Here is a 15,631-nt window from a genome sequence, read left to right on the forward strand (position 1 = left end):
TATATTCTTGAGATTAAATAGAGTAGAAAACCATCAGCAGAGTGCCACTTTTTCTTCCGACAAATAGTTACCGAGATATCGTGAGTTAAATATTGAAAAAGTTATCAAGTTTCCTTAAATATCTCAAAAAATTAGACAAATAAAAAAATGTTTCAGATAAAAGTTGTTTAAATTAATTGGTAGAAAAAGATGGTGTAATAAAAAATTGGGGTTTCCATTTAAGAAAAGTTATGATCAGTGAATATCTCGAAAGTAGTGCCATTTATAAACAAAATAGTATAGTTGTTTTATGTCCCTCTTGAAATCATACAACTTTTGTCCGAACATTTTTGCTGAAAATGCTTCGTTGAAGAATTATCGAGGTGCGTTTTTTAAAATGGGACACTCTATATATGCAGATATAAACTATTTAAATATCGGAATATTAACATTAAAATAATTCATACCTGCATGTATGAGATAAACAAGATTAAAACATTAAAATTAAATATTATTTAAATTTTTATTTCCTATAAAAAGAAATAATATAAAATTAGGTCAAGTGTCAATAATTACTGTAAAAATAACAATATTAAAATGTGATAAAATCATTTAGAAGTAAAAAACAAAACATACTAATAACAAATTTTTATACACAAGTATCAAACTTACAATTTTAGACATATATTAATAAAATAAAATATTATTTGAACTCTTCTTTTTTATAAAAGTAAATGATATTAGAAAGTTAAATCATATGTCAATAATTTCCTCAAAGTAGCAACATTGAAATGTTATATAAATTGAAAATGAAAAACAAACTATATCATAAGCAAAATTTTATATGCAAATATTAAAAGCTAATATATGCAAGTGACACATAAAAACTATACTTTTTTAAATGTATATTAAATATTTTGGTCCATTTCAAAGCTTTTTTAATATTGGAGTTTCAATAATCAGGGTTCAAACACATTTGAAAATATAATTGCCTTAAAACATAAGTTTCAATAAATTGCATCTGTTATATATTGTACTAAATTGCATCAAAACATTTTATACATATAGGATGGAAATCAATATTATTAGAAACATTTATGTTTTAACGCAACTTGGACGCACTAAATTTTTTGGATTTTCGAAAGTCCAACTTTGAAGAAAAAATTCTAAATGGATTAAAATAATTAATTTTAAGAATAAAGCTTTTATGTATGGCTTGAGTATACTAGGTTAAATATTATTGCTATTATTTATTTATTATATACTATTATAATTTATTTATTATATACTATTATAACTTTTTATGTATTTCTAGTACTAAATTCTGCTTTCAATACATTTTGTTTTCTTTCAACCCGTGCAACATTTTAATATATTGTTATTTTTGTAGCATTTATTGACATTTGACCTAATTTTTTGATATAATTTATTTTGATAGAAAAAATATTGTACACAATATTGTACACAAAAATAGTTTACACGACAATATTTTATTTTATTAATATATATCTAAAAATGTAGCTTTGATGTGTATAAAACATTACTATTAGTTTATTCTATTTTTATTTCTAATTAACATAATATTTTAATATTACTATTTTTGTAGAGATTATTAACATTTGGTCTTTTTGATGTTTCTCTTTGTACAAAAAGAAAGTTTAAACAATATATTATGTTAATATTTTAATTTTATTTGGGCAAAGGAGTGCACACATACTTAACGCTTTCATTTACATTTTTTTAAAAAGATAATTTGTACAGATATCACCAGTTTCTTGTTTAAAGATAATTTAAATTAAGTATCATTGTTTTAAGTATCATTGTTTAAAGATAACATTAAATATTATAATCATATACACACACACACAACGCGCACGTACGCACATGCATATATTAATTAAATAAATTTTAAATATTATTACGATATATTGTTTATAATAAGCAATCATAACGACGTATAATATGCAACTTTTACAGTATTAATAAATAAGTGATTAGGGAAGACTAGAATACGTTCGCATAAAGAAAAGAACGCATTATTTACATACTTATTGTGAGAATAACAATAGGAACGGAATTGTAAAATATTTCTTTAAAACATAGATATTTATTAAAACTGCATTTTGAATTTTATTAAAACTAGAAAAACATTGTAGTTAAAAAAAGAGAATAATTAATTTAAATGTAGCTAAATAAATTATGGAGTATCTCGAAGTTTTGTGTATTAAAATTTCTTATTGTAAAATATCTAATTTTCCATTGTAAATGAATAAACTTTTCTAACATATAATTAGCTAAAATTAAGTTTTATTTGATTGTATGAAAAATATTGGCCTAGTTTACATCAACTATTTAAGAGACATATCAATTAATAATTGTCAAATATCTATGATATATGTAGACCAGAGCTCGGCAAAATGTGCACGCGACGGCCGATTTTCGACTATCTCCGCCCACCGCTATTCCCTTTACCTCGCCATTCCGCGCGCTGCCTATAAGCCGCTGAGCCTCAGGAGCGTGTTTCCAATAGTTTTCACGTCACCCATGAGGTACTATTGTTGACGCGTTTTTTTTTAAAGCGGTATCCCCAGTAGGCCTCTTCATTTTTCAAAAATGAAGTTTATAAAAAATGAGAAGTGTTCTTCTTTAAGCGATGATTCCTTGCCATATTATGCGGCTCGCTACATGCAATATCCAAATTAACGTTTCCATTCTTACCAATAAAAGACGCCGAAAATCGAATTGAATATTTTTCATTTAACATATTTTATTTCGCTTCTGTTCAATTAGTTACGGGTTGTTACAGTCATCAGTGGATTATGCTTATTGGGGATACCACTTAAAAAAAAACGCGTTAACAATAGTACTTCATGGGTGACGTAGAAAACTATTGGAAACACGCTCCTAAGACTCGAGCGGCTTATGGGCAGCGCACGGAGCGGCGAGGTAAAGGGAATAGCGGTGGGCGGAGATAGTCGAAAATCGGCCGTCGCGTGCACATTTTGCCGAGCTCTGATGTAGACAATAGTATATTAATACAGTACAACATGTATAAAAAAAGACATATCATACCAATTAGATATACCATCGTTTACGCATCGCCGAAAACAAATTTAGACAATTTAATAAAAAGCTATTAGTTGATACGTGCCCAGATAGCCAAACCTGTGCGAGTAGATTTCGAGCAAAGCCTGCTATCATAGTTTGATGGCAAATAGGCAACAAATTTAACGCAGAATCTGTTATATCAAATTATGCCACCAATCTGCGGTCAAATATGCGCCAAATCCTGTCGGATATTTGACGGCAGATTTGTAGCAAAAACCGCGTAAGACTTGCAGTAATTTGACGGCAGATTGGCGCCAGAAACCGAGCAAACTCTGTGCGTAGTTTGGCAGCAGGACCTGCGCGGTTTCTGCCGACAATCTGTTCGCACGGCCTGTCACGCAGGTCCTGTCGACAAAACACGAGCCTAATGAGGAGATACATGGCTATGGTTTTGATGTGGGGATCTGGTCAAAATTGGCGTTAATCTGCGCGCATTCTGCTAACATTTTGTTTACTGGGTGTATTAAATCAGACCTCGACAAAATCGGCATACTTCGCCTGATTTTCAATTTGCTTCGCCTACCAGTTTTCTTGTTACATTTTCCCCGCGCGCGGTCTGCAAGCCATGCGAGACTCAGTAATGTACGATACGTGAACTTGGTTCAAATAATTTGATACGTCCTATGAGGTACTATTGTTGACGCGTTTTTTTTTCACGCAAGAAGAATAGCAATAGGCGGAATGAGCTGAAAATCGGGCAAAGTATACAGATTTTACCGAGTTCTGTAATTAAATAATCGTAAATTAGATCATAATATTTTGAATATTCGCAAATTAAGTTAGCTTAGTGCAAAATTCTATACTGAATTGCGTATGTCAACTCAACATAATTTTTTGGTTCTAAGATAAATATACAATTTATAGCAATATATTAAAAATTATATTTTAATATTCTAACTTTAATAAACCAAATTACATTAATGCATATATATTATATTCTGACTATTGAAAACATGTTTGTATTCTTTTGGAAGCAAGAAAATAGTAAACCTTGTTTGTATTAAAATAATTTTAAAATGATAAAACGTTCCTTAAGATGCATTATAAGATTAAGATATTATAAGATTATATATATATTACACATTGTATATATTGTTAATTTAATTTTAACTATTTGCGAACTTGTTTGATGTGAGAGCAATTTCGCAAAAATATTACATGTTTCAAATTAAGTTTCCATTTAAGTCATTAGAAAAAAATATAATTTACGAAATCACAATTAACGTGGAAACAAGAGATTTACACAAAGAAATGAGAAAATATAGAGGAAAGTTTTGGAAAAGTTGTGAACATGTTCTAGTATAGAAGAGCTTTGTAGAAATATTGCATGTTTATATTTCATTCATAAAATATATACAATTTACAAGATTATATAATAAAAATAAGTTCTAAAAAATTTTGAAAATATTCTGACAAAAATTTTAATAATTGCGAACGTGTCCCGGTTTCTCTATTATACACGACTAGCCCTGCGATCCGTGCCTCGCTTTATCGTCTTTTAATAGTCGGACTGTTTCGTGGCGCCATCTAGCAGAAGAAATGTCAAGGTGATATCAATTATTTAATATTTCTGAATCATAAAACTTAGCAATCTTGTGCTTCGTGCTAAAATATCTGCATTCATAAATATGTAGAATAAAAATGATGACAAAATATAAAATGAAATAATGAGTTTCCTATGTAATTAGACTTTAAGAAATCATTTAAGTTTACTCGGAATTCAATCGGATTAGTTGTTATAATAGTATAATAATTTCATCTCCATTCAACTGCAGATATCGCGTAAGTATACACGGCCGGTCTCACCTTTCTCGCTTCATGCGTTTACTTGCGAGATATTGTATCAGTGTTGATATATGCAGCTAAATCTACAATTGAGGAGAGGGGCTTCTCGTCCTTCTTTCCTATATTTCTGATGTAAGAATCAATACTTAATTATCGTCATTTATTAACATATCTAACAGTAAGAAAACAAAAAAATATTTAAATTTGAATAAAACTGTTTTCTCAAGATTATTAATTAACTGGTTTTAGTTAGGTCAAAATTAATTATTTTATGCATCGTTCATATTTTCAATAAATATCTCAATTGTCAATACAATCTAAGAGATATCATACAAATTATATTCGTATAATTCATTATATTATATCGATATAGTTCATATAGTACTTATGTATTTGTCATTTTGTTTTAAAGTTTTGTAGTGTATACAATCATATGTAATTTAACACAGAAATTATTTAATGGTACTTGGCCAAATATAACAAATTTTATATCATAATATAGATTCGTGCTTATATTATTTTTTTGTTACAACACAATACTTTTTATATATAACGAACGACGAGCATCTCTCATGAAAGATTAAGTCCGTTTTTAAAAATCAAATGACTACAACATAAGTATATATAAATATACCGACTCTTTTAACAATAAGTACAATGCAAATGTAGTTCCAATAAATTAACAATAGAGATATGTCATCTAATCTTATTATTAGGAGTGATTTAGTTTTGAGGCTTTTTCATAAAAACTGATTTATTTAAACAAGATAATAAATATCTTAATTAAAATATTTTCGCTTTTTACAATTTTTCCCATCTTTCTGGCAAGAGATGAATTCCGCGACGATAAAAAGATACTCTTCTGGAGTTGACCCAATTTTAAACAAATTTTCGCATTTGTTCGCAGTTAAAAAAGTTATGAAAGCATGTATCCTTTAGAGCAGTGCTGGAAATTAAGTGAGCAGCACGAGCTGATTTTAGAGGCAACGCCCGCGCTTCCCCCTCTAGACTACCTACCTAACTCTAGACTAACTACCTCTAGAAGCGCGGCGGTAGAGCCGCCGATCGTGCGTGAGACGCTCTGCCTCAGGAACAGTCTCATATACGATATAAAATGGGATCGCACTCTCCGTCAAATCAAAAATAAAATATTTATTTATCCTTAAAAAATAATTCTTACTCTCATTGGTGATGAAATATTACGTTTTTATTTCTAATATAATAAATTCTTTTTAATAATAATATAATGATAACAATAATTAAGAATATAATTATTAAAATTTTGCCAATAGATTTCCACATCACCCTACTATTGTACTATTGTACTATTGTTGATGCGTTTTTTTAAGTGGTTTCTCCAGTAGGCCTATTCCACTAAAAATTAATGAAAATGAAATATATGGCTCAACAGGAAAGCGAAATACTACATCGTGAGAAATATAAAAACGAAAGAGGAAGAATAAGTACAGAGCGAAAAATGGCTAATTTTTATGGAAATATTAATTGGATTTTCTTGCTCGTTTACATGTCGATTCTACTAGAGATATATCCACAGAGATTTTGAAAGAAGTAGTACGCATCAACAAAGATAGTGATGCATCGCTCAAAGATGAACGTTAGTCTGTTTTTATGATTTTCATTTTGGAAAAAGAACCTTCGCATAAATATGTGGACCCAAACATAGGGAAAATTTGAACACCGAAATTTCTAAAATGTTGATACACGATGCGTATAAAAATTTGAAAAATTCGACACCCTTTTCCTGCCGTGTTTTTAGCGAAAGATCATATTGCAAATCGCACAATTCTGCCTGAAGATGTAGACGTTGTTCTTCGATTTGCACAGTGAGAGGATCTCAAAGAGTATTAAATCTTTTCTTAGCATTTCGAAATCACTGCGTATCAAAACGCGTATCAAACTGATTTATTAAAGAATCAATAACATTGCATTGTTTAACGAAATTACAATTTGTGTACCGTATGTGTCAAAGAGAATCTGGCAAGAAGAAAAAAAATGAAGAACAATTTTTGGTAACTGATTTTTAAAAAGTACTAGTTTCCTGCGAAAGGAATCGACATGACTGATATCTGCGAAATAGTTTGGTTGGTCTTTTGCAGCTTTAAATTTAAAATATTTAAATGGTTTGTCATGTCAGTAACTAGAGCAAGCTTGTAAAGCGAGTCTAAATCTTCGAAGAAAGAAATAAAAATTAAATTAAATTTTATTTCTCTTTGAAGAATACAAATTGTACAAATTGTAATTTCGTTAAACAATGTAATGTTATGGATTCTTTAATAAATCAGTTTGATACGCGTCTCAGTGATTTCGAAATGCTAAGAAAAGATTTAATACTCTTTGAGAATCCTCTCACTGTGCAAATCGAGGAACAAAGCCTACATCTTCAGGCAGAAGTGCGCGATTTGCAATATGATCTTTCGCTAAAAACACGACAGGAAAAGGGTGTCGAATTCATTAAAATTTTAGACGCATCGTATTATCAACATTTTAGAAATTTCGGTCTTCGAATTTTCTCTATGTTTGGGTTCACATATTTATGCGAATGTTCTTTTTCCAAAATGAAAATTGTAAAAATAGACAAACGTTCATCTTTGAACGATGCATCACTATCTTCGTTGATGCGTACTACTTCTTCCAAAATCTCTGTGGATATATCATCCCTAGTAAAATCGACATATAAACGAGCAAGAAAATCCAATTAATATTTCTATAAAAATTGGTCATTTTGCGCTCTGTACTTATTCTTCCTCTTTCGTTTTTATATTTCTCACAATGTAGCATTTCGCTTTCCTGCTGAGCCATATATTTCATCTTCATTAATTTTTAATGGAGTAGGCCTACTGGGGAAATCACTTAAAACAAAACGCATCAACAATAGTACTTCATAGGTGATATGGAAATCTATTAACAAAACTTTAATAATTATATTCTTAATTATTGTTATCATTATATTATTATTAAAGAGAATTTATTATATTAGAAATAAAAGCGTAATATTTCATTAACCCTTTAACTGCTGAGATATTAAATGACCAGTATGACCCTGTTTGTTGAGTTATTTTTACAATTATAAAATATTTTATAATGATATAAGATCATGCAAAAATGTTCATAAATGTTGTAAAAACTCATCATACATGATGTAGATGTTTGCTGATGATCCAGATTTTCACAAATTCACATTTTTAAATTAAAAAAAAATACCACACGCAATACATGTATGCAGGGTTGTCCAACAGAGGCCAATAAAGAATATGCATATAATAATATGAATAATTTCTATAAATTAAATATAATAAATATTACATATTTTTGCACTGTTTTCTTGTAAAATAAGTTCCTTCTAATCCTAAGAGATGACACTATATGCCCGCTCAATTCAAATGCTTTTTACAAACTAAATTAAATGGGTATTACACATTGAAAGTCCAAATCGAGTAAACTCGATCGTAGCAAGGCCGCCATTTTTTTCCACACTCGAGTTATCTCGACCGTAGCAGTTAAAGGGTTGACGAGAGTAAGAATTATTTTTTAAGGATAAATAATATTTTATTTTTGGTTTGACGGAGGGTGCGATCCCATTTTATCGTATATGAGACCGTTCCTGAGACAGAGCGTCTCACGCGCGATCGGCGGCTCGGCCGCCGCGCTTCGGAGGTAGTGGGGGAAGCGCGGACGTTACCTCTGAAATCGGCTTAGGCCCCTTGCCTAAAATCACGAATCACAATCGACTATTACAAGAATAATCTATTGTGATTGGTCTATTTTTATTCTTATTGCCTGTTGCCTGGCATTGTGCAAGGGGCTTTACGCTCATATAGTTGCTAGATACAATATATTGCGACGCTACAGCGTGAGAGACGTAGCAGCTCTACGAAAACATATGCCAATGACGGCAATAAAGCGCATCGCAGGATCCATGGAGGGACTCACGCTATCCGACCAGCTGTCTTCCCGCATAGTTTTCCCGCGTTTCTTGCGCGAGTGCTTTATCTCAGGTTATGTTGTCCAGTGGATACTGAATACAGTTACGTTACATTAACATTATAATTTCTCACTCGACCATGTCACTGTTACATAATACTTGTATTATGTAACAATGACATTGTTAAGTGAAAAATTGTAATGTAGATTGAAAATTACTATCGAACCAATTAAAATAATCACGATTTAGATTATCTAATTTACTCGATTGCAATTCTCAATGCATAGTATAATACAGGCGCTACAATACCTTAAAAGAGATACGATACTGAGACTTTTACTCAAGCAGCATGCCTACGTCATTTCACGCATACGCTGTAGCGTCGCAATATATTGCATCTAGCAACTATGCTCACGCTGCTCACTTAATTCCCAGCACTGCTTTAGAGCATGTTGCATCGATCGGAACAAGTGATCAGATGGAATGTCTGAAGAATACGTAGGGTGCGATAAGACCTTCCATTCCAGCTCTAATAGCGTTTATTTCACTGATAATGCAACATGAGGTCGAACATTGTCATAAAGAAGGATCACTTTGCGTCGTTTACTCGCAATTAGTGATCGTTTTTTATACAATGCTCGTTCCAATTTGTATAATTATTGTCGATAACGATCAGTGGTGACAATTTCATTTGCATTTAACAGTACGGTTATAGTACACAACACCTTAAGCCCATCAAATGCACAGCAATACCTTTTAACCATGAATATTGCGCCTCGAAATGGATGTTGCTGGTTGGTCTAGATCAATCCATGTTTTTTTCGTTTGGGATTATCGAAATAGATCTATTTGTCATCCCCATTAACAATTCGATATAAAAAACTTTTCATTTTTTGTCTAGCAATTAACGAAATACAAATGTTCAACCGGTTCGCGATGGCATTTTCTAATAATTGATGTGGAACCCATTTTCCTTCATTGTGAATCTTTTTCATATGTAAACGTTTAGTAACTGCTATACGATCAACATTTAATATTCTGGCAAGTTCTGAAGTGAATTATGGATTTTCGTCCAATAATGCTTGCAAATCTGCATTTTTTGGCTTTTTTGGTTGTCGTTCGTTAACATCGTTAACATTGAAATCACCACTTTTGAATTGTCTAAAATATTCACCTAAATATTCACTGTTTTAATTGATGGAGCAACATTACCATAAGTTTCTATCAAAATTCTATAACTTTCAGCCGCCGTATTCTTCTGATTAAAAAATAAAAGCAACGCATGTCAAAAATGCTCACTAGGAAACTCCATTTTTTAGATGGTATTAACATGATTTTTACTGCGTCTATTGTTAGTAAATGACTAAATATCATAGATTAATATTAAAGCGTTAAGAAACAATAGCTATGATTGTGAATGTCCTCGACAAAACTGAATTAATGCCATCTCTGGCAAAACCCTCAAAACTAAACACATTCCTAATATATATTTTACGATACACGTATACATTCGTATCTATAAATAATAGGGAACTGAAGAATGGAAAGTTTGACGATTAACCTTACAAAAACCAAGCTCTCCTAAATTTCGTGTTTCAGGATTTATATAATTCATCATTAAAACGATCTATTCACTCGCGGCATTCTCGTCACATTGATTCATCTTAATTATGAAGAATGCATAACTGATGTATGAAAAAATAAGTGTCGTACGATATCAATACGAAAAAGAACGATATCACCGTCTTCAATCACGACTATAATCTTAGATATTTTAATAAAAATTATCATAAATAGCTTTTTCTCGCCGAACATTGCACCATATTGAGCATACCATGTGACTTAAGGGCAATTTCATTATTTTAATTTTAATTGACTAATTAAATGTCAAACATGATTGATCAATTTTACCTAACGACGAATGTGATTTATCAATTCCAATAGAATAATCGACCGATTAAGTCAAAGATAAATTAATCAAAGATAATGAAATCGACCTTTAATATAAACAATAATTAAATCAAAATTTCTTGTACAGATTATGGATCAAAATATATTTTATGTAAATTAATTTGGCCAACGTTATCTCTTTAAATTAAGTATTTATTTCTAAAACAATCATCTTAAATTTGTATTCGTCAAATTTGTATTCGTCAAATTATTTATACAATTTGATAATGAGAATTTATGACAATGTAATTGTTCAATTAACGAACAATTAATAATTCTATATTATATAAAATTAAAAAAAATATTCGCATCAACAATCATTGGCTGAATCATTCTGCATTATGAGTCTGAAATACATCAATAATCACATTCAACATGTAAATATACAAGGTATTCCAAGCATTGCACATTTTTGCAGTACCATACAAGGTATTAAACATATTTTGCACAATATTTAGATACTTCTGACTGTTTAAAGAAAAGATCATAAAGTGGGAATTCATCTGCTTCATACAGGCTACAATTTGCTATAAAAAAATCGGACGAGAATTTCTTCATAAAAAAATCAGTCATTTTGAATTTTTTTAAATAATATCTTGCAATCTTTTTTACCTTCGAGAGAACTTTAAGATAAATTCAATATCAGAAAAATGTCATTTTTATTAATATAAAAACAATATAATATAAAAATAATATAAAAACAATAAAAAAACTTTAACTTATAGAATGATACAGAAATTAATGTCTAGTGAAGCATACTAAATTATTTAATTAAACTATTATACTTAAATATTTTTACAAAAGAAACTTAGCATCACATTGATATCTGTATTTTCTTAAAATACAAAAATATAATTACTAGAGCTAATGCAAAATATTCCTTTTAATATAAGGAGGAGGATATTTCTAACAAGACAAATGCCCAGCATAATGCATGAATAGTTCAAAATTATCTTCAGAATACCTTTGGAAATATGTTATAAATATATATGGATCAATCTGATAGCCAACTCATTCCCCAGATTTGTCTCTGATAGATTTTTTTTTATAAAGATATCTGCAAGCTCTTATATATCAAACAATAATTAATAATGTTCAATAACAATAATTAAAAATTTTCAAGAAAAAATAACCGCTTATGCAACTTTGGATCCAAATAGTATAATAATATAATATGCATAATTTGTTAGAAAGAACAGGATTTTTGTTTCAGAAAGATACAAGCAATTTTAACATTTATTTTCATAAATTAGAGTTTTCTTTTATTATTCTTATATTTTTATTAATAAAAGTGACATTTCTAATAGTGCATTGAATTTGTTTCAAAATCCTGTACAATATTATATAAAAAAATTGCATGGTGCCATTTAAAAAATCTGAGGTAACTTTGATTTTTATAAAGAAAATTCTTTTTTCAAAAATGTTTATCGCAAGTTGTAGTCTGTATGAAGCAGATAAATGTTCACTTTTATCTTTTCTTTTAATCATTAGAAGTGTCTAAAAAATCATACGCACTATTATATCCTATATATGTTTCAAATTTCAACCTGATTCTATATAATACAAATTGTATTACAATATAGAACATAGTATTTTTTTAAACCTGCGAAATGTAATATTAAATTAAAATATTGTATTTAATTAGGTCAATAAAGTGGCAAGTTAAGATTTTATCAGAATTCATTAAAAACAAAACAAAATATATCTTATTGATATTATTCTTCTTGAGATTAGTTTTCAAAAATCTTATTATTTTAAACCAAGGTTATAATTTTGAAATACTAAAGAATATGAGAGATAAATCTACATATAAGATAATTAAACACCTTGTATAATTACACATACTGATAAATAAATTGATTAAGAAAAAGACCATTGTGTCCTTATGTTCTTTTTATCTCTAATTACATAAACGAACGCACGCACGCAAACATACGCTTAATTCTTAATATTTAATTTTTGCTTTAACCTCTTCCGCAATGCCACCCCACTTGAGCTTGTAAACGCGCGATCGCCATTGTATAAGAGGATCCAAGACAGCCTGAAAAAAAAGATACGGTCTCGTGGTCTCGCTGAGTAACCAACCACACACGAATTCAAGTTTGTTGAATGGTAGCGGACCGTTCTGTACAACACACAGTAACGTCCAGTCGAACATAAACCACAAAAGTATGTGTACTAAATAGAAAACTAGAGAATCCCACTCGAATAACACACTAGCTGCCCAAGAAGCACAACCACCCAGGACAAAACACTCGCTCAGTGGCTCTAAAACAATCGTCGTAGGTAACATTGCCACTCTCAGCTTGGCCCATCGTCGTAATCTTGCTCGAAAAGTATCTAACTCGCAGTGACCGCTATTCTGAAGCGCCGGTTGTGAGGACACGGTGATGCGCCAGCCACGATCAGTCAACGATTTAGCGTAAAAAAAGTCTTCCGCAAGATAAATACCAAACACTTTTAAACCTCCGACCTCGTCTAAAGTGGATTTCCTTAATAAAGCCGACATTCCTGTATGGCAGTTTATCCTAAGTAAATCTGCTGCCAGATACATTCGCGATTGCACAGTACCGAAAAATATCTTTTCATAAGCAGCAGCAAAACCTTCTCGATCACAGGTGAATGGCATCTGGTGAACCAAAGCTACTTTATCCGTCATATAATTCACCATATCCAATAGAGTGTCTTCCTTCATGCGTATACCACTGTCACTGATCAGCACAAGTTCGTACTTGGCAGCCTCATAAGCTGGCTGCATGTTGTTGATCTTTGGATTTACTCCTACGTTACAACCACCGACAAAGAGACTGGTTTCGATTTCCGGATATTTTTCAATCAGTTTGCGTACCAGCATCAACACAGGATCAGAATCGTCCTCTACACAAAATAGAAGCTCATATCGAGGATATTCCATTGTGAAGAAGGTTTCGAGATTGCCAAAGAGGTTCGGATCAACACCCATCAATGGTTTTATTACAGAAACACCTGGTAAAGGCGTTTCGTAACTCGGTACTTGGTTTACTTTACGATGTAATTTCCAACGACCTGCAATCAACGCCAACATATGCACTACCCACATGCCCGACCAGAATATCATAAAGAATATCGCGAACCCATACAAAGTATATAGCATGGAGTTCATTTTCCAGAGCGAAGGCTTGTTAGGCCACCGCGATTTAATATGCCGGCTCCGAACCGGCGACGGCACCCTTTTTACCCTTCCCTCGCTTCCTTTCCGGTCGCGTTCTACCGCGATCCACTGCTATTCTTCGCAAACGAGTATCTTTGTATAGAGTCAACAGCATAACAGAAACCTTCGTGGTATGTTCGACGCGGACCTTACGTCGAGTGTTGCATATTACTGCCATTATTAGCCATTGCTGTTCTCATCGTTTCCTTGGTCGATCACGGCTTGCGGCGGCGGCGGCGGCGGCGACGACGACGACGACGGCGACGACGATAACGTGTTTGCCCCTTGCAATGCATTCACGCCTTTGACTGTCCCTAACGAGCCAGCCGTTTAATGTTATATCCGATGTGTGCGTGCCGCTTTTTATTGTCTACCGCAATTCTAACGATGATAATTTTCATTCACGTCAACTATGCAATTCAGCCTTGTGGCAGACTGATGATAACCACGAAGCTCCATTTGTTTCTTCTTGCACCAAGATTCCACCTTCTGTCGAATAAACGAGACGCGAATGCGTAATTCGAATATAATATGACGCATCGCTATCACCGATCCACTCGACCTTACACTCGATAATATTTAACGTCAACGTGTCAGCATAATCATCGAATACACAGAATTCTTTACTGCCTACTGCGAATATTGATAGCATTGACACTTTTCTATTGACACATGCGTCAACGGCAAGCTGCGTTATTGTGTCTTCAACAGTCAGTTCTTGTTAGAATATTCGAGTCGAATTTTTTTATCGGTTTTTCAAATGACCATATTGTATCGCGGTAACCGAAATTTGTTTTGGAACAAACTAAAAGTTCAGCTCACTAATCCGAAACAACTTAATATCTCAACAGCGTCGATACTGGCCGCCATGACGCGTGCACTTATCACATCCCATCGACTCGCATCCTTCTCTCTAAAGGCTCGTCTACAATAGCTGTAATACCTCGTTTACAATAGAAGTCGTAGAGTCGTAGAGTCGTAAGTCGTAGAAATTGACCAATCATAGTCCGGTAAGAGAAAAATAATCGACCGCGATTGGTCAATTTGTACGACTTATGACTCTATGACTTCTGTTGTAGACGAGGTATAAGGGCCAGAGCACAGACTTCTGCATAACGCATAATACACAACACATAAGAGAATCAACCAATCAGAGTTCTTCATTTCTGTCATGAGGAAGGAAATCAAGAAAACTAATTGGTTTATTCTCTTATGTGTTATGTATTATGTATTATGCAAAAGCCTGTACTCTTGCCCTAAGGCTGATATTACGGCTGCGTTCCGATATTCACTGCCAGTACTGGCAGCACTGCGAATGCCGTTCCGATATTCGCGACAGTAAACTTTCAAAGCATTTTCGTGTCCATATGACGTAATAGATTTTGTCGTCACTTCCTGCTTTCGTTACTGCGGCTCGCGAGGTAAGGCATTCGCAGTAGAAAAATGGCGGCACCTATAGAAGAAGTGTGTCTGATCGATGCGGAAGATAACAAAGAATATAAAATAATATTAAGTAGCGGAGATGCAGAAAAAGCACGAAGAAGTAAGTATACAATTTATATTGTCAACATTTTTATAAATATTAATATTATTTTTACTTTTATAGATATGAATTTTGCAACGTTGTTGTTGGCAAAAGCCAAAGAACAATATATGTTACCACAAGCAACTAGTGA

At 32.1% G+C, this 15,631-nt stretch overlaps 1 protein-coding gene across 1 annotated transcript; it reads right to left on the minus strand.

The window, feature by feature from the left end:
• Positions 1-12,402: 12,402 nt before the first annotated feature.
• GlcT (ceramide glucosyltransferase) lies at positions 12,403-14,853 on the minus strand. Its single transcript, XM_025303594.1, has one exon. The coding sequence runs from the start codon at positions 13,905-13,907 to the stop codon at positions 12,711-12,713; it is 1,197 nt and encodes a 398-aa protein (XP_025159379.1). The 5' UTR covers positions 13,908-14,853; the 3' UTR covers positions 12,403-12,710.
• Positions 14,854-15,631: the final 778 nt, after the last annotated feature.

Source organism: Harpegnathos saltator, unplaced genomic scaffold (assembly GCF_003227715.2).
Source record: "Harpegnathos saltator strain DR-91 unplaced genomic scaffold, Hsal_v8.6 scaffold557, whole genome shotgun sequence".
Classification (NCBI taxonomy): domain Eukaryota; kingdom Metazoa; phylum Arthropoda; class Insecta; order Hymenoptera; family Formicidae; genus Harpegnathos; species Harpegnathos saltator.